The sequence below is a fragment of the Leopardus geoffroyi genome, chromosome B2, assembly GCF_018350155.1.
Source record: "Leopardus geoffroyi isolate Oge1 chromosome B2, O.geoffroyi_Oge1_pat1.0, whole genome shotgun sequence".
NCBI lineage: Eukaryota > Metazoa > Chordata > Mammalia > Carnivora > Felidae > Leopardus > Leopardus geoffroyi.
The window spans coordinates 123208321-123232934 of record NC_059332.1 but is presented as its reverse complement, the minus strand read 5'-3'; the positions used below and the strand labels follow the sequence as shown (position 1 = coordinate 123232934).

At 41.3% G+C, this 24614-nt stretch overlaps 1 protein-coding gene across 15 annotated transcripts in view; it reads left to right on the top strand.

Moving 5' to 3' along the window:
* The window catches only part of MAP7 (microtubule associated protein 7), a 178470-nt gene that overhangs the window by 109300 nt on the left and 44556 nt on the right, over positions 1–24614 (top strand). For 13 of the 15 annotated variants that reach the window (XM_045499748.1, XM_045499750.1, XM_045499753.1 and 10 more), the window contains exons 2-3: positions 4608–4703; positions 12235–12312. In XM_045499748.1, coding sequence (XP_045355704.1) covers positions 4608–4703; positions 12235–12312 — 174 coding nt within the window. Of the gene's footprint in view, positions 1–949; positions 973–4607; positions 4704–12234; positions 12313–24614 lie in introns of those variants that run through there. The other 2 variants (XM_045499763.1, XM_045499760.1) reach the window with 2 other exon arrangements.

Sequence of the window (24614 nt, the reverse complement as noted above, 5' to 3'; positions counted from 1 at the left end):
TGTCCCTCTCCTGCTCACTCTCGCTCTCTAAAAAAAAAAAAAAAAAAAAAACTCAGATAACTGTTATCTCTGTAAGTCCCAGAAACACTGAGGATTACCTCTTCCAAAGGAAGCTTGTACCCTAAAACCCATACCAACAAGCCTGGCCTACCTGAGGGCCCCCAAGAGGTGTGATTGTTAAAAAAAAAAAAAAAAAAAACCTCTGAAGCCAGCAGGTGAGTCAGACTTTGCACCCCAGGACCACTGTCACCAAGTTGACACAAGTTTACTGTCCCTGTTGGTGCTGGGTAAGCAAAGCTCTGGAGACACAGAAATCCAGTTTCCCACATTTGTGTAGGGAATAAGGAGAGCGCCAAAAAATGCTTTCTATCATTTATTGAGCCTCGTGGTGGGCCCGGAGGTCTCGTTAATTTTCACAGCCCTGAAAGTAAGTATCGTCCCTCTTCACATATGGGAAAGTTAAGATGGAGAGGTTAAGTCTGCTGAGGATTCACAGCCCATTTAGGACACAGCCAGGTCACCTGACACCAAAGCACATACCGTTTCCTCAAAGCTTGCAAACACACTGCTACACCACGCAAGTGTTGTGGGTGTGGGGGGCCCGGGACCTCCATGGAAGGGGGAAAGAGAGAAAAGGAATGGTTGTTAAACACCCGTCGGTGTACTAAGCCGTATGGCAGATTCTTAACATACATCTTTTCCATTAATCTTCCCAGCAGCCCTGTGAGTAGGCAGTATGCCCCCCACCCCGCACACACACACAGACACTTACCTACTCAGAGAAGTCAAGAAACTTCCTGAATATCACCTGAGCCCAGATCTGTTTGACTTTATATCTTCCCTCTTATCACAATAGAGTGTCAACCAGAGAGGTGTTTGGAGAAATAAGAACTCTTACAGCGGTGGAAGGGAAAGACTGATAGAAAAGCAGAAAGATAACCTAAAAACTTCAGATGAATGTCCAGCCTACAGGTTAGACATTAACAGTATATAATCTTGGACTAAACAGACCATTTTTTAAATTACTTTTATTTTACTAAATTAAATGTTGGTTTTTCATGCACATAAACATTTTTAAGATTTTAAATTTGTCTTGTTATAAACAGGACTCAGAAAGTCTTCTGGGATAGAATGAATAGGAAGTCTTCTGGAATAGAAATGAATTACTGAGATTCAGATAGTAATAAAGAGGGCAGGCAGATAGATGTTCAGCTGGAGCAGATCCAATGGAAGTCAGATGCAGATAGATGGGGATTTGAGTAACCAGACCTCCAGTTTGACAGAAATGTATTTTTTACATTTGAATTTCAAGATAATAAAGCAAGTATAGCCCTCCCTCCCCCACCCAGAAGAAGCTTTTTATTAGTTATTATTTGGAATAATCACTTGGACTGAACATGTGGTTCAGCCTTTTTAATCTCCTTCAGAGGAGACTATTATGTAATATTCAGTTAGGATTGATGCCTATTGTCAGGACCTGGGGACACAGCAGATAGGCAATCACCAGAGAAAGATTAAATTATGTCAGATATAGTAAGGCAAGAAAGAAATACATTTGAAATATATTCTAATCAAATCATTCTAAGTCCTTGTCAGTCAACTAAAAATAATAAATAGAAGATCCTTAAAGGGGCGCCTGGGTGGCGCAGTCGGTTAAGCGTCCGACTTCAGCCAGGTCACGATCTCGCGGTCCGTGAGTTCGAGCCCCGAGTCGGGCTCTGGGCTGATGGCTCGGAGCCTGGAGCCTGTTTCCGATTCTGTGTCTCCCTCTCTCTCTGCACCTCCCCCATTCATGCTCTGTCTCTCTCTGTCCCAAAAATAAATAAAAGTTGAAAAAAAAAATTAAAAAAAAAAAAAAAGAAGATCCTTAAAAAGCTTACTAATTAAGGCTTTGCTTCCTGAGTTCTGGAGGTAGCTATATAGCAAAAAGAAAATTATAATCCTAGGACTCCAAGTATGTGTTGTATTCTGCTTCCTTCTGTTATGTTACTTAACAACTAACTTATTTATGAGCAATTTTAGTAAGATTAACTTGCAGAATAAGGAGAAAGATTGTTCTATACACAATAAACAACAAAGGTTCCAAATACAGTCATTTTTTTTTTATTTTTTTATTTTTAGAGGCTATCTCTAAAGATGTGAGACTAGAGGTCAAGACCGACCAGCATGGGTTTCACCTGCCACATGGTGATAACTGGCAACTAATTCTTGGCAAGTGGGATGAGAGGATATGTTGCAGCATTAAAGGAGCCAACCTACTTTCTGATTTCCTTTCCGGATCAGTGTCAGGGCCTGTGTGTCAACTATGTACAGTGTTGCTCTTTTCCAGTGGTAGCTTGTCTGGTAAAATTTCTAGTAGCAAAGTCCTATCAGAAACCACTGAGTGAGGCCTTTTGCTGTTTAATTTTTTGTTTGCTATCTGCTCATTTTTACTGTATCTTTACAGACCTTTCCTTGCAAATAAAGCAAAGGAAGCTTAATAAATAAAACTTCAGTCGATCAATATTTGTGTTTTTTTTTTTTTAACGTTTATTTATTTTTGAGACAGAGACAGAGCATGAACAGGGGAGGGTCAGAGAGAGGGAGACACAGAATCGGAAACAGGCTCCAGGCTCTGAGCTGTCAGCACAGAGCCCGACGCGGGGCTCGAACTCACGGACCATGAGATCATGACCTGAGCCGAAGTCGGACGCTTAACCGACCAAGCCACCCAGGCGCCCCCAATATTTGTGTTTTAAGCTGTTATTTGAAGCAAACAGATCAAAACTGGGCGATTTTAAAAGAGTTGTATAAGATAATTTTACTATTTAGTCTTTGATTTTCCACAGCTAACACTATATGTAATTGAAAGAGAGCCACAAAAATTTGGTGCATTCCCCATGTAGATGTCAAAGGTAAATTTAGGGAATTTATTTTCTTAGTGATTTGTTTTTAATACACCTTGAGTATAGTTTTTAAATTTAGTCTTCTTGAAGCATAATTATTATAGCACCCTTTCAGTTTAAAAAACTCTTGGGCAAACAATTCTTGTTTTCTAGATAGTGTCAATTTCCTCAGCCTCATAGAGAGGGAGCTAACATGTAATATGTCAGGGGGCAAGGGCTGCAAACAAAGCAGGCTTAGGTGTGCGAGGTGATGAGTGGTAGGGGTGGTACTTTAAACAATTCAAGCATGGGGGGTGCCTGGGTGGCTCAGTCAGTTAAGCATCCAACTCTTGATTTTGGCTCAGGTCATGACCTCATAGTTAGTGGGATCGAGCCTCACGTCAGGCTCTGCGCTGACAGCACAGAGCCTACTTGGGATTCTCTCTCTGTGTGCCCCTCCCGCCCTCAAAAATAAATAAATAAACTTTGAAAAAGTATAAACAATTCAGTAGAACTCTAATGTCATATGTGAGCAGAGACCCAGAAATCCACCTGCTTATTTGAGACAAGAACATTTCAAGTCCACTCAAAGGTCTGCGATGAACTGAGTATCACTAGAGCTGAGTAATTAAGAGGGAAGGTGGCACAAGGTAAAGGCCAGACCATATAGTACCTTCTGGGCCGTGGTGGAGACCTTGGGTTTTACCCTGAGCAGAGTGGGAGCTGTTGGAGAGTTTTGAACAGAAGAGTGATGTGACTTGTGTTTTAATGGGATCACTCTGGCTGCTGAGATGAGAATAGACTAACGGGGGTCCGTGGGAGGATCGGGGAGACTGGGTAAGAGGATATTGCAACCACACAGGGAGGAAATGACCATAAAGCTAGCAGTAGAGGTGGCAAGATGTTTTGTAAGGTTGAGCCGAAAGAACTTAATAAACAGATTGAACGTGGGGAGTGATAGCAAGAGAGGAGTCAAGGATGAGTCCAGGGTTTGGGGTATGATCATGTGGAAGGATGGAATTGCCTTAATTGGTGGGGAAGACGGGGCAGTGCAGGTTTTAAGGCAGAGAGTAGGAGGCGGGGAAACTCACCGGCTTGGTTTTTGGCATGATTTGTATCTGAAACAGTAGCAGACATCCTTTAAATATCCTCTGAAAATACATTAAATAAAGTAATATGGGTAAAGAAAAAAGAGCAATATATTTAAAGCATAGGATCCTATACTTGATATAAGCAATTACCTGGTATTTCTCCTCTTCATTCCTTTCCTAGAATACATTTCCCTTAGTCTGTTTAATAATCTTTGTTATGGAACTTTTGTCAGAGGCTTTTTCAAAATCCTGGTAAATTATATCTCCTGGTTCCTTTTTGGTGACCTATATGTTCTTGGAATTTTGGGGGTTCCTAATGCATGAACTTTGTAAGAAGTAAGATCAGAGACTTTGGATAGCAGTCATGCCTCCACATGGTTGCTTTATGTATAAACTGGGACTACCAAGGTAAATGATTTCATGGGCCCTTGAACTTGCCACTTCTATAGGATTGGTGGAGCCGTGGCCATTGATTTTGGGATGTGTCGTTACCACTGAACGGGCAAGAGTTGTAACGGCTTCGTCTTTTTATTTCCTGAATCTAGCCTAGTACCCAACACAAAGGTTAGCAGCAAACGTTGACTGGGTGAATGTTTCTGAATAAATTTTAAAAAACTAAATATGTCTTTTCTCTTTTGTCTCCTTCATATAGCACCTGACAGCTACAAAGTGCATGATAAGAAAACCGCCTCCAACCGGCCCTCTGCTATTTCAGGACAAAATAGCAACTACTCAGGAAATAAACCAGGTACTATACATCGTGTTTGCTGTAGAAAAAAAGGTTGTCCCTAAAGCCTTAAGGCATTGCTAGAATTTAGGAGCTTGGTTGTGGTTCTGCTACCAAAAGACACACACTCATACTGGCTTGTTTAAGTCAGAGAACCTCTTAAAGCCTCGATTTTTTTCTACTTAAAATGGAGATTCAAATACATGCCCTGCTTATCTCTCAGAATCATTTTGACAGTCAGTGAGAATGATATGTGTGGGTGCCTTGTTTACTGCCAAACAATGTATAAGAGGTAATCATTTTACTATTCTCTTTTGAAATGATGCATATGACACAATTTTTTTGTATCTATGTGCCCAGGTACATTATCGCATATCTTTTTTGTGACATTTTCAAAAACCATTTAAGGCAATCTTCACACATAGCAAAGCTGGTCTAGAATTATCTTTTTGTTCCTTATTCCCTGCAATGATTGTACACCTACACAGAAATTTCATTTAATAACCTGTGATTCATGGTCTGTTCCATTCAGTGATACAAAGAAGCAAAGAGTCTGTAAACATAAAGAGTTGAATAGACAATGAAGCTGCTTCCAGGTATCCAGCAGTCATTGTGTGGTCCTTGGGAGAGACCTATGTCCAGTCTGGTGGTAAACAGTAAGAGGAGGGCAGAGGCCCAAGTGCACAACCCATGAGGGCATCGGAAACCTGCTTCAGGCAGCATCTAAGACTGAAGTCACTCAAGAACAGTGAGAATCAAGATGGAAATAACTCTTTCTAGTCTCAACGGAAACATTTTCCATTATACCTAGTTTTGTTGTAGGGGGTGGGGTCCATGTGGGAAAAGATCTTAACAGAGCAGATGAATCTGACTTGTTACTTAGAAGAAGGACTGTTCAAGTGCTGTTGAAGGTATTGCATGAGCAGCCCTTCACGGGAAATGATGTGTATGTAGGTTCAACGGAATTTTAATTAGCAGGCTGAGATTCACCGTTTCATCAGTTTACCTTTTCATCCATTCATTTATCTGCCAACCACTCAACCACCATCTACTACTGATTGAGTAGTTGTTCTGTTCCCCGGGACCATGAGAGGCACAGGGTGAGCAAAACAGGATCCCTGTCCTCACAGGCCTTATTCTGGTAGACTTGTGTTCTTATACTTAGGTGAGGATCCTTGTGGAAGCAGAGCCCTTTAGCATGAAAACCTCGTTGGTTTTACCGTGGGAATTAAACATAGCTGAAGGGTAGGTGCTGTTGTCCCCTTGCTTTCCCCACCAACCATCACTTCTAATTTCTACCATTCTTTACTGTGGAGTTTATGCTTTTATGTCTTGATACCTTGTTTATTCATCTGGTGTTAGCACTATTTAAGCACTAAGGGATTTATTATTAAAAAAAAAAACATAGGGGCGCCTGGGTGGCTCAGCCGGTTGAGCATCCGACTTCAGCTCAGGTCATGATCTCGCAGCTTGTGAGTTCAAGCCCCACGTCGGGCTCTGTGCTGACAGCTCAGAACCTGGAGCCTGCTTCAGATTCTGTATCTCCCTCTCTCTCTGCCCCTTCCCCGCTCATGCTCTGTCTCTCAAAAATGAATAAGCATTAAAAAAATTTTTTTTAATTAAAAAAAAAAAAACATAATCCATACCCTCTGGTTGACAGCGTGATGGAGTAAACCAGTCTATGAATAGGTCATTCTAACACCGAATTTGCAGTGTGATAAGAAAGAGATGTAGGGTGCCTAGAGACTACAGAGGCCAAAAAAAAAAATCTTCCCACCTCAGTCAGCCGTCTCTTTATAGAGCCATTTGATTTATATTGCTAAAGTCAATGAGGTGCCTGGGTGGCTCAGTCGATTGAGCGTCCGACGTCGGCTCAGGTCATGATCTCGCAGTCCCTGAGTTCGAGCCCCGCGTCGGGCTCTGTGCTGACAGCTCACAGCCTGGAGCCTGCTTCAGATTCTGTGTCTCCCTCTCTCTCTGACCCTCCCCCATTCATGCTCTGTCTCTCTCTGTCTCAAAAATAAATAAACGTTAAAAAAATTATATTGCTAAAGTCAAGTTAAATGAGGGAGACATTTCATTTCATATTATCTTTTTTTTTTCTTTAGTATAGTTGACACACAGTGTTACATTAGTTTCAGGTGTATCACATAGTGATTGGAAAACTCTACTAGTCACGCTATACTCACAAGTGTCGCTACCATCTGTTACCATACAACACTGTTACAGTATCATTGATTATATTCCCTTTTATCCCTGCGACTTCTTCCGTCTGTAACTGGAAGCCTGTATCTTCCACTCCCCTTGCCCATTTTGCCCATCCCCCCCCCCCCCCGACCATTCAGATTAGACCTTTTAAGCATCATGTGTCTGCTTTCTTGTATATACAGATAAGCAGAGGTTCGTCAACGGGTCTTATTTTTAAAACCACCATGTTATTTTCTTTAGTATCTCCGAAGGATGATATAAGAGTTTTCATGTTGGATGGTGAGGCTTGAGTAAAACCTTTAATTTATGGGATACAAGTCATGGGAATGTCTGTCTAGAGCAGTTTATTAATTTTCATTCTCCAGAACTTGAAAAAACAGTAAAGTATGTGCTAAATTTGGGGATATTTTGAGTATTGCTCTCACCTGATATGGGCATCCTGACCAAATGATTTCTCAGAGTCTCTTTTATTTCAGTAAATTTTAGTTAAATGTCTTTCCCTCCTTTACCTTCTGATACTTAAAATTCATTGGAAAACTCTAGAACATCTCTTTGATGTTAATAACATTCAGATTGTTAATATTTTATCTTTAAAACATGTATGGAAGGCGCTTGTGGTTTATAAGTGTGAGCTCACAATGTCTCGTGTTCTCCAGAAAAGACCGGTATTCTCAGCTGTGAATACTTGGACCCAGACCAAAAGAGACCATTTGTAAAGTCATGGATCTGTCCATGTCTACAAAGTGGGAGCTGGCTCTTCAGGACTCCATCAGCTGCCTCCAAATGATCCAGAGTGTGACCTAATCAGAAGAGAACATTGTAGTCTCTTAATGCACTATACATACCTGAGAAAAGCAGAAACTCAAGTTCATTAAAAATTCCTCTTAATTCCTATCCCTTTATCACCCTCCACTACAAGTCTTTAAAAGAACCACTAAAAATTTCATTACTGTTTATGAATCATTTCCCTCACAGAGGAATGCAGGCCTTGGAATCTTTCAGGCCTTCCCTGGCTGCTACATCCTGCCATTGTAATGACTCTCCTGGTGCCATATGTGCTCAAGGGCACGGACTGAGTGAGGGATGTGGCTTTAAGAACTAGCTCCAACACTTTGCTGTGCCGCCTTCCTTTTCACAGACGTTTCCCTCCACTTTCTCATTTGGAAAATAGGCCTAAGAACTCGTCGTTGAATGAACACATGCTCTGCTAACTCATGGAGCTAGTGTGAAGAATGAAACAATAATGTGTATGAAAGAGCTTTGTAAAATGCAAGCCCTGATGAAGTTATCTACCGTGTAAACAGTAGTTGTTCAGATGGAAGTCAAAGCTCTTGAGAAAGCCTTGTCAGAGCGAGTTGACTTTCTTGATCTGTGAGAGTCACTGAGTTCTAGTTTGTGGTCCAGGCTTCTACATGTCATCGAAGACAGGATATCCACAGCACTCCCTGTCACACATAAGAGTGCCCCAGTGTGGGCGGCCACCCCGCTCTTGAGTCCTCACAGGCAGGAGGTTGGATGCAGAGCGCTCCTTGCTGCGAGCGGACTCACACGGACACTCTGTTGCTCTTACCATTTTGCCTTCTGACCATGTTAGGTCAATCAGGAAGCAGTGAGAAAGTTCATGCTATTCATTTACTTTCTGTACCTTGATTTCGTTCCCGGGAAAAGTGATAGGAGGATGGAGATGAGAGGGAGACAAAGAATCACAGAAAATGCACTATTTACTTAGAATTATTCGATTAGATGTTGTCCTTTTTGGAAATCTATCTTTAAAGATATTTTTTATCAGTTTTTGGTTATTAAAACTATAACTGCTGGCATTTATATTTTTTTTAAGTCTGTTATCAAATACAAGATAGCTGTTTGTTTGCCCCTATTGGTGCGTGTTTGTGGAAGTTTAAAGGCTCTGAAGATTAGCTAAGGTTGTTTGCTCATTCGTTCGATACTTACTGAATGTTCTCCTTTCTGCCAGGTGTAGTCCTGGGATTGGGAATAAGCCGTGAACAAAACCAACAAGGCTCTGTTCCTCCCCACCCCCGTTCATAGCCATCTTTTATCTGCCATAAGTATTATTGGCATCCTAGCACCAAAGTGACTCTCTCTTGATGTAATCAAAAGGATGGAAACAGTTTAAACTGAATGCCTTTTTCCCTCTACAATTTCACATTTGCTAATCCCAGGTTCCTAAACCAACCAGAATCATCTAGCATATCACAATCACTATTCCCTACTTCTTTACTTCCTCAAATCTGATCCCCTACTGAATAGTGATTATCATTTCAGCCCTGATCTCAAAGATCAGTGGGAATCATTGCACTTGTAAGCATTGGCCTTATTTATAGGGATTAACTGGTATATTTGTGCAACTCCATATATGACCTTGTTTCTTATAAATTGTGTGATCAGGTAGGATGCAGTTTGTTACATGTGAGGAGCATAATCTTCATATGAAATGAGAGTATAGAAACCACCTCTTGCAAAAAAAAAAAAAAAAAAGCACCTCTCACACTGCTGTTTTCCAAAAATGTATCTAAAAGGCAAGTATTACAGTTCATAATTGGGTTATATTGATAACCAGTTATTGATTTGGGGCTCTCAGAATTGGTTTGGGTAGAAGAGGGTACATGAGGGTAAGTGCATGTCCCATATGGTGTTATTAAAATCTTCTTTCAAAATTTTTTTAAAATTTTGCATGAAATTTGCACGTACCTGAAAGTAAGCTAGCAACATCACATCCTTCATATCGATAGATTGCCTGTGACAGAATTATAAATGCAATTCGAAGTAGTTAAATTCTTTTTTATAGACTTTCTGTAATGTGCTTACACGTCTTTTTTTAGTAAAGTTGATTTTTGAGTTTTACAGTTATATTTATGAACAGGTACACCTCATTGTTTAAGGAATATTACTAAAGTGGTGAGTTAATCATTAGAGATCTAACTTCACTTTGACTTGTGCTTAGACAGCTCTTTTTTTCAAAATGCCATTTGTCGTGCTGTCATTTCTTTTCACCAAAAACAAATGACAGTAAAACACCCCTGTGTGTGGCCCTTAACAAAGTGCCTGAGCAGGAGCTCACATGCCCATTTTCAAACTTCAGAAGTAAACCTTTTGGGGCCAGGAGCAATATTTTCTTATATAAAAAATGTTTGAAATCTCATAAATAATAAGCAAATCTGATAAGTCATTATAATAATAAGTAGGACCTACTGAGGGGTCCTTTTACCAGTTTTTAAAAATCATACTTTAAAACAACAAGGGTATAAAATGTCATCACTTAGTCTTGCTCATATTCTCACTGCCAGGTTTATGCAGACTCCCAAGGGGTCTTTGTACAGTTTTTATTTCCCCTAAATGTGCAAATTCTGTGCCATTTAGGAGGCCTTTGGGATATAAAGCCTTTAAATATGTTGATGAAGTGCTACCATGCTGTCTACAGTATTGCACCAGTAAGCTTCTATTTTTAACATGAGATCTTAAAAAAATACGTCATTTTAAGAGAAGAGAAAATAAACCTGATTTTAAGGTCATTATTCTCATCAGCATTGTAATTGTAATTTTGCTTTTTTATATAGTACCAAAGTGAGCCTGTTAGTGTAGGTCTCTGCTGGGAAGCTCCCAGCAGCATCTCACTCCAAGTACAATCCAGAGTCCCTGCCAGGACCAACAAGCCCTGTGCCTTGGCCCTTGCGTATCTGGCCCCAGTGCTCTCTGATCTCGCTCTGTTCCAGGCTCTTCGATCTCCCCATTTCTTACACACATTAGGTGCTTGTGGCCACAGGGCCTTTGTGCCTGCTTTCCACCTCCTAGAACACCTGCACAGCTAGCTGTCCCTTCCATCAGGACTCTACACGTGAAAGTTACGATCTCTTGTCTAAAATGCTTAAACATACCCTTCCTGCCATATCACAGTCCCCTTTCTTGTTGTCTCCTTAACATTTATCTCAATGCAACATTCAATATATTTTTCCCTTGTTTTCATTCTGTATCCTTTTCTTTTAATTTTTTTAAATCTTTATTTATTTTTGAGAGAAAGAAAGAGAGACGGTGCAAGCAGGGGACGAACAGAGAGGGAGGGAGACACAGAATCCAAGCTGTCAGCACAGAGCCAGATGCAGGGCTCGAACCCACAGACAATGAGATCATGACCTGAGCCAAAGTCAGACACTTAACTGACTGAGCCACCCAGGCACCCCTCATGCTCTATCTCTTTTTTATCCTTGTTATCAAGTTTCCCTGAGTAGAATGCAGTTCCCATGAGGGCAGAGATTTTTGTTTTTTGCTTTTTGTTTTCCTGACTGCTTTCTTTTCAGCACATAGAACAGTGCCTGGTGCATAGCTGATGTTCAGCGTGTGTTCAGTGAGTGAATTAATTTACTGAAGCTTGTGGGCGAGGCACCATACTAACACCATTTCAAGTATTTCATCGAATTCTTACAGTGATGTCAGATAGGTTCTATTTTTGTTCCATTTTATAGGTAATAAATAAAAATCCCTGAAACCCATGTCCTACATAACTTGAGACGTAGAGAGGTAGGTATCTCAGCCAAATTTACATATTGAGTGAGACACAGAACAGGAAGTGAACTCTTGCGTGTGTGACTTCAAAGCTGGGCTTCTTACATCCAACTGGTGAACATCTATCAGTATTCACTGAATACTATATTCAGTTGAAATTCACTTAGGATTCTGTTTGCTGTTGAGGAACAGCCTTCTTAAAGCATAAAAATGACAGAAGTTCACTAGCTTAGGAACAACAAAGCATCGTATATATTGTTGGATAGAAACAGGCAAAAGGCTACAGTTATGTCATATTTTTACATAATGGGTTTTTTGTTTTTTGGCTGTGTGTCTTTTTTTCTTTTTAAAACTTTTCCCCCATTTTTGTGGAGGTAGAACTGACATACGCCACCCCGTACATTGAAGGTGTGTGGCATAATGATGGGACTTAACCTATATTGTGAAATGATCACCCACCCCAGTCAGGTCAGTTAACATCCATCATCTCCTATAGATATGGGGGTGGGAAAAAAAGGTGTTGTTTTTTTTTTTTTTTCTCCTTGTGATGAGAAGTCTTAGGATATGTAATCCTATTCTCTTATGTAATGTCTTTGAACAGAAAAAAAAGACATTACATAAGAGAGTATATCTTGGCGTAGATCAATGCTTGGAAGTTCTCAGAAAAACGATGTAATAATAAAGTGTATCACCGGAACTATAGCCATCTATGGTAATTGTTGTTAAGACGTCGTGATGTTTTATCCATCGAGTTTACTGGACCGAAAGCTATTTAGCAGTATCAGAAAATCTGCTCTTCTACTAACGTGTTTGCTCTCCTTTTCAGACCCTCCTCCCGTGCTGCGGGTTGACGACCGGCAGCGGCTGGCCCGGGAGCGGCGCGAGGAGCGGGAGAAGCAGCTAGGTATCCATCCCCCAGCCCCCCGTCCGGTCCTGTGGGGACGCAGCTGTGCAGATGTTGCTTTTCACCTCTGGGCTAAGGGACGCTTCCCGTTGAGCCAGTGGCCATCACTGTAACAACCATGCGTGTCTTTACGAGTTGTACAGAGGGACGTGAAACACAACTTAGTATGTGATGGAAACATCGGGCTAAATTGTAAGCAGCAGTAAAGGCCAGCCCAGGATTGAGGTCGTTTTCCCTTTGTTTCTCATAATCACGGTTTCATGTGGCACCTGAGAGAATGTAATTATAAGAGGCGTGAGGGCTCAGCTTACATTTTACAGCGTAAAAAAAAAGCAAACAAACCAAAGACAGTAAGCTTATGGTTCTTTTTTATGTGAGCAGTCACAAGCACATGCACTGCCAGGGCACTTCCTGCTTTCCGTGTGAAAAAACTGCTGCTGTTGAATCTATAGACAGAGGCTACCAGCATGCTGCCAGGAAAAAGGCAAAGCCTCCTGCTGAGCTGTCTGATTTTTCGCCTGTTACCTAAGGTCGTTGTGAAAGGTTAGCAGCTATGGTGCTGCCACGTAATCACCCGGAGAGCTGCGTCCTGACGACTGCCTTACCAGGAAGCCAAGATAAAGCGCTATTGTCTCCCAGAACTTTGAGCAAGGATGCCAGTGCCCACTCCCCCTTTACTTTGATGCCCATTTATGCAAAACTGCTAAAACAGGATACTGTCTTTACGTCCCTTGGAAAGATGAAATGCCTGTCAGTGCATCTCAGTGTTTCCAGAATGTCTCTAATTTAAAACTAGAACTGACTGAGGTTGCCACCATGTTTCCAGGAGATGACCCATAACTTTTCTAGAGTTCCACTGCATTTTGTAAGAGTTCATGTTTCAGTTGGAGAAGAACCCGGCACCTGTACCCCATCTTTTCCATCGTTCTTATTCACAAACCCAAATTTGGGAGATTCACTGCAAGCTGATTTTCAAGTCTGTTGACGTTATTTAATTCTTTCTCTCCCTTGCCATAATGGTCATGTGAGGTCAGTTGTTTTCCTGCCAAGGTCTTTTCAACACAGATTTCAGCAACGTGGTGGGAGGGAACGAGCTCTGCTGCTTTTCTGTGCCTCAACTTTCCACCCAGGCTTGAAGTGCCCTGTCCCTGATAGGCTTCCTGCAGGCTGGTGGGTTCCTGGAGGGCAGGGCTGTGTGTGGCCATCAGGCTCGTGCTTTCCCAGAAGCACTCTGCAGCCTGGGTATCTTGCTCCTGAGAGCGATGCCCACTGCTCCCTGATTCAGGTCGGCTTGACAAGTGGATCAGAACAGAGGAAATAGAGCCAGCGAAGCAGAAAGAGACTCCAGATAAGCAAAAAGAAGAAACTGCCCACTGCTCTGGGATGGCTGGTATTGCAGTCTGTGTTTGGATCCATCCAAGGGTTAGCACTTGAACCCTCTCCCGTCTCTGCCTGCTCCAGCTGGGTCAGGTCTCACCCTATCAAATCTCTCCTTAGACTTGCAATGTGGATTTCTTTCTGTGTGAGAAGTAGCTCCATAGTGTCAGGAGACTACTCTTAACGATTTAAATCCCATTGCGAAGTAGCTTTTACACATTAACTCATATCTTTCTGTTTGAGTGTGTGTTTCAGAGCCAAGCACTATTAGTTTTTTTGTGGAAAGCATGAACAAGCTGGCCAAACAAAAATGATTTCACTTCTTATTCTATAAAGTTGTAAGATGTATAGCTTTGGACTATGCAAGTTGCCTAGCTTTGTATACTGAGTGGCTCAATTTTTTATTTTTATTTTTTTTTTAACATTTCTTTATTTTTGAGGCAGAGAGAGACAGAGCATGAGCAGGGGAGGGTCAGAGAGAGAGTGAGACACAGAATCCAAAACAGGCTCCAGGCTCTGAGCTGTCAGCCCAGAGCCCGATGCAGGGCTCGAACTCACAGACTGCGAGATCATGACCTGAGCCGAAGTCGGACGCCCAACCGACTGAGCCACCTAGGCGCCCCTCAATTTTTTTCTTAAGATGTAGACCCAATTTCAATTCATATCCACAGGACAGAACACGACTCATTAATTTATAAATTCAAAAACCTTATTTGCCAGGTACTGTGTTCAAAAGACAAGGAGAGATTAAGACCCAACATTCCAGGGCTAGTTGTAGTGCAGGGGGACGGGGGATAAACCCACAGCAATTATAATAGGAGGTGGTATTGAAGGGGTGTCACGTGCCACTGGAGATTCCCACTAGAGGATGTAGAGGCGCTATCCCGGAAGATACAAGAGGCAGAGACTGTAGAACAATGATACAGGGATAGGCGGGAAAAGGTATTTGCTAAGAGTCTGACCCATCATGCTCCTTAGATTATCTGATATGGGTGAAAGTCATTTTCAGATGATTGTATTATCCTGTTACTACAACTTGACTTTTTTGGTAAGGTAGCACATAACATACATAGTTTTTCTTCTTATCCCTTCCGTGTTCAATAAATATCATGGCTTCCTTAATTCTGATCTTTTTGTTGTTGAAAATCATAATTTTAATGAAGTGTATCAGTCCTATATTTAATGAAATATATCAGTCCTTTTATTTTTTATTGGCATTAATTGCATTTTCTTTCTAGATTGTAAACAGTGACTTTTTGCCTAATTTTTTCCATTTAAGCCATCATAGCAGCAACTAAATCTCGAGAGACTCTCTTCAGCCTTCATAAATCTACCTGTAAACATACATGTGCGCACACATACATACGTTTGTAAAAGAGTCCTCTAAAACCTAGCATCGAACTTAAATTATGCCTTACAATATATAAGGATTTTTTAAAAATCTTAAGTGCTAAAAATCGAAGGGCACACCTGAGCAACCACCTTTAAACTGTGCTTTGCAAAAACTATAATGACAGTAGAATGTTAAAAAAGAAGGGGTGAGGGGCTGTCACATAATAACAGATCTCTGGAATGTGGTAGCACCAACGGTTACCAAGCTTTCAAACTTTAAAGCTTTTCAAGTTAAAAAAGAAAAGAAAAGAAATGGAATACATTCCATAAGTTCCAACAAAGCAAAGTTTAAAATGATTGGTCATTCAGCCTGATTATTCACTGTTAGATGTGGGTTGAAATTGACATTGAAATCGTTAAAGACTTTTGTTTTAATCCATGTTTTTAAAAAAGCAAGGTAGAGAGGGAGAATAAAGGTCTTTTTGTTTTGGGTGGCATGTCATGTTTGTACTATTTTGCAAACAGGGAGGACCTATTAATAACTTTCTGTGGGTTAAATCTCTGAGTCATGCTTTAATGCTTTTATGGTAGGATTATGTCATGTGCCTTGTTCTTTCTACATTATCCTTCAATTTATAACATAAAGCCAGGTGTAATTCTTCATGTTTGGGACTGTTCTGTCCATTTGGTTGAGCACATGTACTCTGAAAGCTTTATTTTTCTGTCTTAAAAGCTTTATACATGAAAGATCTCCTCAACCACTCTGTTTCCTGATTCTGTTCAGGCCATTCCTTCAAACTCCCCTCTCTTGACTTCTGCATCTTTTTCACCATCTCTCCTCTAAGCTGTAATTTTGTTTTTTCCCAAGGGGAAAAGAAATTCATTTGTTCTCATTGGTTTCGACTCTACTTTTTTGATGGTAAGAGTTCTTCACGTTCAGGCTGTGGATGCTTCCTCCCCACCCCTTACCTGAACCTCAGCTTCTGTATAACTAGCTTGTTCGTCAACTTTCATTCCCAAACTGCCTCCTCTAGGTGATTCTTGTGTCCTGATCAATTGCACCAATATCTTTCTGGCCCTAAGAAATCATTTCTTTCAGCTCTTTTTGGTACGTGTGCTATTGCTGGAGGCACTGGCATCTTTCTGAGTACCAGTCTTAGCTGTTGGATCTTTTGCATAATAACACATTTTTCTCTTCCTTGGTGGCCCAGTGCTGGGCACTACTAGTCTCCACCTCAGGCCACTTGTAGTTATCAGTGGTTAGCCAGACTCAGCCTAGTCTTCAAGCTGGAGCTTCAGCCATCTCAAGCCTAGTATATAGGTGGAAGTTGCCATGTTCTCTCTGTCCCTCAATCCAGTTAGTCATGAGACTAGCTGACGCTGTCTTCAAAATGAATCTCAGATCCATGCCTTTAAATTTGCTGCCTGTGCTATTATCCTAGTCCAGGCCTTCATAAACTTGTGTCTTAATCACCAAAATCATCTCATAGATGTTATTTCTCCAGCTGTGTCACAGTTAGCACCACCCCCTCTTTTTGAAGACTTCCTGGTCTTCATTGGCTTTTCCTGTTTTGGAAATTCGATCATTTTCTCATTCTGTATTATCTTTTGCATAACATCATATTTTTGCTAGCATTCTAATGCTGTTGTTTTTTAATGTTTATTATTTTTGAGAGGGAGAGAGAGAGCATGAGCAGGGGAGAGGCAGACAGAGAAGGAGAAACAGAATCCCAAGCAGGGTCCACGCTGTGAGCACAGAGCCCCACGCAGGGCTTGAACTCACAGACCAGGAGATGATGACCTGAGCCAAAATCAAGTGTCAGGTGCTTAACCGACTAAGCCACCCAGGTGCCCCGTTCTTTTTTGTTTTTTTAATTTTTTTTAATATTTATTTATTTTGAGAGAGAGGGAGACAGATTGTAAGTGGGGGAGGAGCAGAGACGGAGGGAGGCAGAGACTCTGACGCAGGCTCCACGCTCTGAGCTGTCCACACAGAGCCTGACGCGGGGCTCGAACTCACGAACTGCAAGATCATGACCTGAGCCAAAGTCAGATGCTTAACAGACTGAGCCACCCAGGCACTCCTGGGTGCCCCATTCTAATGCTGTTTTATGCTCTAATGAACTTTTCCTAGTTGGGTTTTATATAACTTCCTTGTTGCATATATTTTAAACTTTTAAAGGCTGTGACCATAGTTTTCTAATTCTTTGTATCCCAATATGTGGCACAGTATTAATTTTAAAACAGACATATAGTAAATATTTGCTGATGTTCCTTACTCTGTGGTCTTTCATGAAATACTAATAATAAATAACAGTGGGCCAAACAACATTCTACTCTGCATTATCACATTAGTAGCAAATGAGCACCGTGGTTGTACTTTTTGTGTGGATCTGCCATAATTGCTAATGGAAGCTATTTTATAGAATATTTATTTTATTTTTACCTCATGATAAGTTAGCTTAAGAGAAGAACTGAGAGAATCTAGAAAGATGGAATAGATAGATTTTCCTTCTGCCATAGCAGCTATTTAAGCATGTCTTTGATATGTCTTTGGTATTACTGTCAACATCCAAGCATGCATATATTTTACTTACTTGTTTATGGTCTGTCTGCCCCCACTGGGATATAAGCTCCACGAGAGAAAGAATTTGTGTCATTTTGTCATTTTTTTAAGCTTGTTTGTTTATTTTTGAGGTGGGGGGAGGGGCAGAGAGAGAGAATCCCAACTCACGAACCGTGAGATCATGACCTGAGCGTCAAGAGTCTGACACTTCACTGACTGAGCCACTCAGGCGCCCCATTTTGTCATTTCTGTAGCCCAGTACATATTAACAGTACCTGGAAGCATTGGACTGTTGATGCTCCACCGTCATTGTTGAATGTTCAACGAATAGTAAGCATATGCATGTTAACGTAAATAGAGGTGAATGCAGCAAGTGTACTGCGAATGAGTTAAGGCATCACCCACTTACCAGGTAATACCTACCCTTCTAATAGTTCAGTGAGACAAGTCTTAGATTCTTATTCTTAACCATTTTCTCAGAGGAACAAGGATACAGAGGTCATCTATACAATACTTGTGCCTTAAAACTATTTGGTTTTCAAATTTGCTATAAAACTGATAGCGTTACAATATGTTGACAGATTCAGGAGAGCACTTACAGAGATGTCTAGCAGGCAAATAGTCTTCTGCACTTGGGGAAATACAGCGTTCCCCTTTCTGAAGATGATACAGATTAAGTTTGAAATCAGCATGAATAGTGTCACATTCCCAACTGGGGCTTTCTGGTGTTCTATGACATCATGAAAGATTATCAGAGAATTGTATGATTGATTCAGGTAGCTCGTGAATAAAAATGTGAGCTTAGAAAACCTATCATTCAATTTATTCATAGTGGTTTTGTAGCTAAGTTCAAAGCCGTACAAGAGATCTATCATACTATAATATTGTTAGAAATCACATAGAAATCATATAGAAGATAATATAGAAAAGATTTGGCGGGGGGGGGGGGGGTGTCCTGAGTGGCTCAGTAAGCATCCAACTCTTGATGTTGGCTCAGGTCATGATCTCATGGTTTGTGAGACCCAGCTCCACATCGGGCTCTGTGCTGAGAGCGTCGAGCCTTGGGGTTCTCTCTCTGCCTCTTTCTCTGTCTCTCTCTGTCTTCTCTCTCTCTCAAAATAAATACATAAATATTTAAAAATAATAATAGAAAATAAAAGAAGCTTTTGACCTTCAAACAAACATCAGTTGACTTATATTTGAGTTTTTTTCTGTAGGTAATTTTATTCGACTTCTTTGCCCTTCCAGTCATAGCTTTGTATTTTGCCTTTTTTTTTTTTTTTTTTTAACCTCCCTGATCTCAGTGTGTTGTGAACGCAGGGACAGCACTGTTAGTAAGAGCATGGTCAAAAGATGAACAATCATTTCAGCCTGACTTGAATGTTCATCTCAAAAATGTTGATGGAGGATTAGGATTAATTAGTAAACAACCAATAATGCTGTACCCAGTAGAGTCAGATGCAAAGCTGCCCCTGATCTCACACTTCACTTTATTCCATTAGCACAGTCGGTGGTTTTGACAAGACTATCCACAAAAAGACATGTATGAATTTTGGGACAGCAGTCTTCCTCATCCAAATTGCTACTGGGCAGAACTTTGACAGATCTGTGGCTAATCTTGGCATGTAGTCTCTGAAGTGGTCACTTAATGAATGTAGTGTACAAAAGCCCGTAAGGCTGTCTGGCAGGCTATGAACAGCTAAGGGATCTGGATACACGTTAGTGGGAGGGATGTGGATGTGAGCACATACCACAGCAGCTATATCATGAGTCAAGCTCAGGACTGGCAAGAATAAATGCTTGTTGCAGGATGGATTTGGTAACGCAGAGGCTGAAGCTCTAACATAAAACAAATGAATCATTGTGACTAAGCAGCCATTATTTGTTTCTCCAGAACTGACTTTGCCTTTGAGGCTGAAGATTAAAAGATCTTAAAATCTGAAAAGTGAGGGGCCTTGTAAATAGATGATGATAAAGGCTAAGAGTGATATGAGACGATCAGGCTCTTCACATTGGATGACCAACTTGTCCCCAATACAGAGCAGGAGTCTAGTCCCTGGGAGGTGTTGCACGTCACGCCCTTCCACATAATGGCTCATTGTTTGCTTGTAGAGTCAGACAGTCCAGAGATTGAATTCCAGTTCCACCTCTGACTTATTGTGAGACATCAGGCATGCGACGTCACTTCTCTGTGTCTCAGACTTCTTATAATAAGGTTAATAGCAGTGTCTACCTCACTGAGTGGCTGTGAAGATAATGCCTGTGAATCACTTGGTGTCAGCACAAAGTGAGCTGAAGACATCTCACCGAGGTGAAAAAATGGGGATGGCAGACCATGTGATTCCACAGATACTGATTTAGATGCCTGGGATTGGAGAAGCCTCATGTTTCCCGGCTGGGGGAGACAGAGAGAGAGGGTTGTTTGTGTCTCCTGGTCCAGCAGGGTAGGGCTCAGTAGACCTGCCAGGTGAGGAGGATGGCAACATTTTTTAAGGAGTAAAGTGGATTTGGGGTAAGGTGGTAACTAACTAAAAGATTCCAAGGACATCAGTTGATCTGTGTGCTTTAGCACAACCCCCACTTACTTTAGCAGAGGCTGAACACTCCTTGAAGCCTGGCCCTGAAGATAGAAAGTCATGGATAGTATTGCATTCTTCTATCAAAAGTCCTTCAGCCCATGTATAAGGAGGGCTCTTGGGTCTTCCACAGGTATAACCTGCTCCCCCAGCCCCTCAGTCCCATTTAGTTTTCTACGGTGTGCAGGGAGGAAGTCCCCTCAGGGGCGGGAGACCTAATTGTAATTACACACAGCTCCTCAAAGAGAAAAACAAAAATTGAGTCCTGGGAGTTAATTGGAAAAGATCTTGGAGATCATTTTGTACATACCCTCTAATTTAGAAGTCAGGTAGGTTGGCTAATTTTCCCAAAGTCACGCAAAATTAGTAGCAGAATCAAAGCCTGAACTCAGATATTAGCACTTGTCATCTTCTGATTCTTTATGATATTCCTGGCTATGCTGGTACCTGGTGTTAGCAGGCACCGAGTCATATCCTTCCATAGCTTAATATGAAACCAACACAGCAGTTCTGTAGGTTTCAGAGATGATGTGATAACATGGCTACTCTCTGAATGTCACATTTTTCTTTTTGTCGTATGTAGTGTCACCTGTACTTACCCAGATGTAAGCCTGGTCAGGACCAGACTGCAGGGTGCCTAGGTGGCTCAGTCGGTTGAGCGTCTGACTTCGGCTCAGGTCATGATCTCAGGGCTCATGAGTTCGAGCCCCGCATCAGGCTCTATGCTGACAGCTCGGAGCCTGGAGCCTGCTTTGGATTCTGTCTCCCTCTCTCCCTGCCTCTCCCCTGCTTGTACTCTGTCTCTCCCTTTCTCTCAAAAGTAAATAAACATTAAAAAAAAAAAAAAAAAAAAAAAAGGACCAGGCCGGGCACTAGATTGTTGAGTGACTGGAGCAGGGAGTCCATCCAGCCCACGAGTGTGCTGTCTGAGTAGTTGGTCCTACCTGTGTTCTTCCCATCAGCTGCATTCCCTCTGGGGCAGCAGGGCAGGAATCGGTCTGCTTGTCATAAAGATTCGCTCACGATAATTATCTGTATGTATTGAGCTCCTGCTGTGTGTTGGCCCTGGGCTGAGCACTCTGCATGTCACCCTGAGCCCACCGAGACCCTGTCAGGAAAAATGGCACCATGGCAGCTTGAGGAAATGAGACCACAGAAGTCACCACTTGCTCAGTGGCAGATGAATGGTAAATGGCAGGCCTGGGGGTGGACTCCCAGTCCTGTGAGCCCTGAGCCTGTGCTTTATCTGCTACAGGACTTTGCCTATCATTTTTGAATTCCTTTTAGTACAAGAGTCACTGTGTGTTTCTAAATGGAGTCCAAAATGATGGTGGGTTTCTCCTTTATGTGTCACTGTCATACTGTTAATAGTGTCCCCTTTGCATGGCACTGATATATTGTTAGTGTCATTAAAGTATGATCCCGGTAGCAGCAGCTCAGGGGTGGAACTGATTTATTAATCCCAGTGTTTCAGGGGCTTCAGTGGGTTTTCGTTTTATGTTCTGATACCCAGAATCCAGGGAAAAATTAGAACTTCACGAGAATAAAAGTTAATAATACTATGATTCCTTTTTTGTACATGCTGTTCTTTTACAGAGCTGCCTCTATGAAATGAGTGATTGTTAATGACTTGAATGTGAAGAAATTGTTGTACTCATCTGCTCAGGCTGCCATGACGAAATACCATAGACTGGGGGGCTTAAACAGCAGATACTTATTTTCTTACCATTTGGGACACTGGAAAGTCCAAGATTAAGGTTCTGGCAGGGTTCACTTTCTGGTGAGACCTCTCTTCTGGCTTGCAGATGTCTGCTTTCTTCTCATGCAGTCTTTCCTCTGAGCATGAAGAGAGAGGAGAGTGAGCTCTCTGGTGTCTCTTTTTATAAGAATCACTAAGCCACTAAGCCTATTGGGTCAGGGCCTCACTCTTATGACCTCATTTATTTATTTATTTGTTTAAAAAAATTTATTTGTTATTTATTTTGAGGGAGAGAGCATGTACACGGGGGACAGGGGCAGAGAGAAAGGGAGAGAAAGAATCCCAAGCAGACTCTGAGATGTCAACGCGGAGCCTGACACGGAGCTCAATCTCACCAACCATGAGATCGTGACCTGAGCCGAAATCAAGAGTCAGAAGCTTAACCGACTGAGCCACCCAGGCGCTCCCCTTATGACCTCATTTAAACAGGATTACCTTCTATAGGCCCTGTCTCCACATATAGTCACATTGAGCATTAAGGCTTCAACATGTGAATTTAGGGATGGGGGTGGGGGTGGGGCGGAGGAGGGCAAGTTCAGTCCATAGCAGTTGTTGATTATTTTCTTGTGTTCAAATCTCTCATTTCTGAAGGAGAAAATACAAGACTTTGACATTACTTATCATTTACACAGTGTTTTAAATAAGTCAATTAAATGAACTTTCGTAGAATAAATTAACTTCTACTTCTCATTAAATAATTGAAATATTTTATGTGCTGTCCTTCAATGTAAAAGATACATGATCTGTACTTGGTAATATTGCTAACGCTCACCGACAGAGTCTACAATAATACAAAAGTGTCGTTTGCTCTTTCACCATCGTTTGCCCCGTTCTCTTTGTAACTGTTTAAAGGCAAGATAATAGGATCTCCACTTCCTGGTAGAAAATAGAAGTAGAACTCAATTAGAGCTCAATGGATAAGGAAATATTATTCCTTAAAAAGATTATTTGAGGTAAAATTAATTATTTTTTATAACCTCTAGCCCTCTAGTGATTTATAGCACAACCTTAAGCACTACCTTTGATTTTCTGAATTGAAATCATAATGATGATGATGATGACAAATTTGGCAATAATAGCTAATATGGGTTGAATGTTTAATAATGTTTAATAATAACATACCCTAAAACTATGTTAAGTGTAGTTCTTCTTTTACTCCTTACAGGAAACCCATGGGGAAGGTCCTATATTTAGCCACAGTTTACCCTGACAAAAGTGAGGCATTGGGAGATTAAGTTAACTTGCCCAAGACCACACAGTTATGGGTGAATGAATCAGAAAGTAGTGCCCAGTGAATCAGGAAGTAATTATTAAGACTTTTAGATATATTCAAGTTGTGAAAAGCACTATGGTGAATGAGGGGAAGGGGGGAAAGCAAAGAAAACCTTTGCTACCTAGAAATCAGAATAGAAGAAATGCCGAAGTTTGTGGTAGATGTCGTAAGAGCAGCATTGACACCCCCCACCCCCCAGAAGAGCTGAAGCTCCCGCAGAAGACCTTGAGGGCAGTGTTCCTCCAAATGCCATCAGTAGACCACTTGGGACCACCTAGAATCTCTTGGGAGGCAGTTTTCTGGGCGCCATCCTAGAATTAATAAATATGAATATGAGGGTTGGAGCCCAGGAATTTGCATTTTAACTACTATCCCCCCAACACACACATACACACATACCCCCTTCCAGAGGTGATCCTGAAATACATTGTAAGACCCCTGCCTTAAAGGATGGATCTGTTGGAATTAACAATGATGGCAGCTTTCTCAACAGGGAAAGAGATGGAAGCAAAGAGATGGAAGAAGCATGGGTTATTTGGGAGGTGCAATAAGGAAACAGGACTAATTAGAAGTAAGAGGCTCTTCTGGAAAGCAATGCAGAATAAGGCCACATAAGGATATTAAGGCCAAGTTTAGGTAGGACTTTAGAAATCAGTGGAGTTTCAGTTAAGTGAGAAAATAACCACAAATACTCATGAGCGAGAAAATAGCCTGATGAAAAACATGACTTAAGGACAATTACCTGTGAATTGACAAATTCTTATTTTACAAATATATCTTACCGGTTTTAAAAAATATTTTCTTAATATTTCATAAGCATTTTTTCTTGTTTTGTCTTTTGGCTTCTGGGACATCTTATAGGAAAAGACAAGATGACATTCATAAATATCCTCAAAGAATCTGAAGTTTTCCTCAACATGGGGTATAAAAGTCAAAGACTATATGGTTTGAAAGCCAAGAGTTAAGAAATAGATGGGTCTTACTGCCTGTATCCAGGCTTCAAGGTATAAAGCTATTTCTTTTTTCTGCCTGAGACCCTTACCCATTGCCTGTGGGAGTATAAATTGGTGTGACTTCCACAGAGGACAGTGTGAGAGTATCTATCAAAATGTTAAGTGTAGGGGCACCTGGGTGGCTCAGTCGGTTGGGCGTCTCACTTCAGCTCAGGTCATGATCTCACAGCTCGTGAGTTTGAGCCCCGCGTTGGACTCTGTGCTGACAACTCAGAGCCTGGAGCCTGTTTCAGATTCTGTACCTCCCTCTCTCTCTGCCCCAACCCACTCGCATTCTGTCTCTGTCTCTTTCAAAAATAAATAAACATTAAAAAAATTTTTTTTTAATTTAAGTGTATATTCCCTTGGATTCAGCAATTCTACTTCTACATAGATATGCTCACATCTCTACAGAGGTTATGATAAC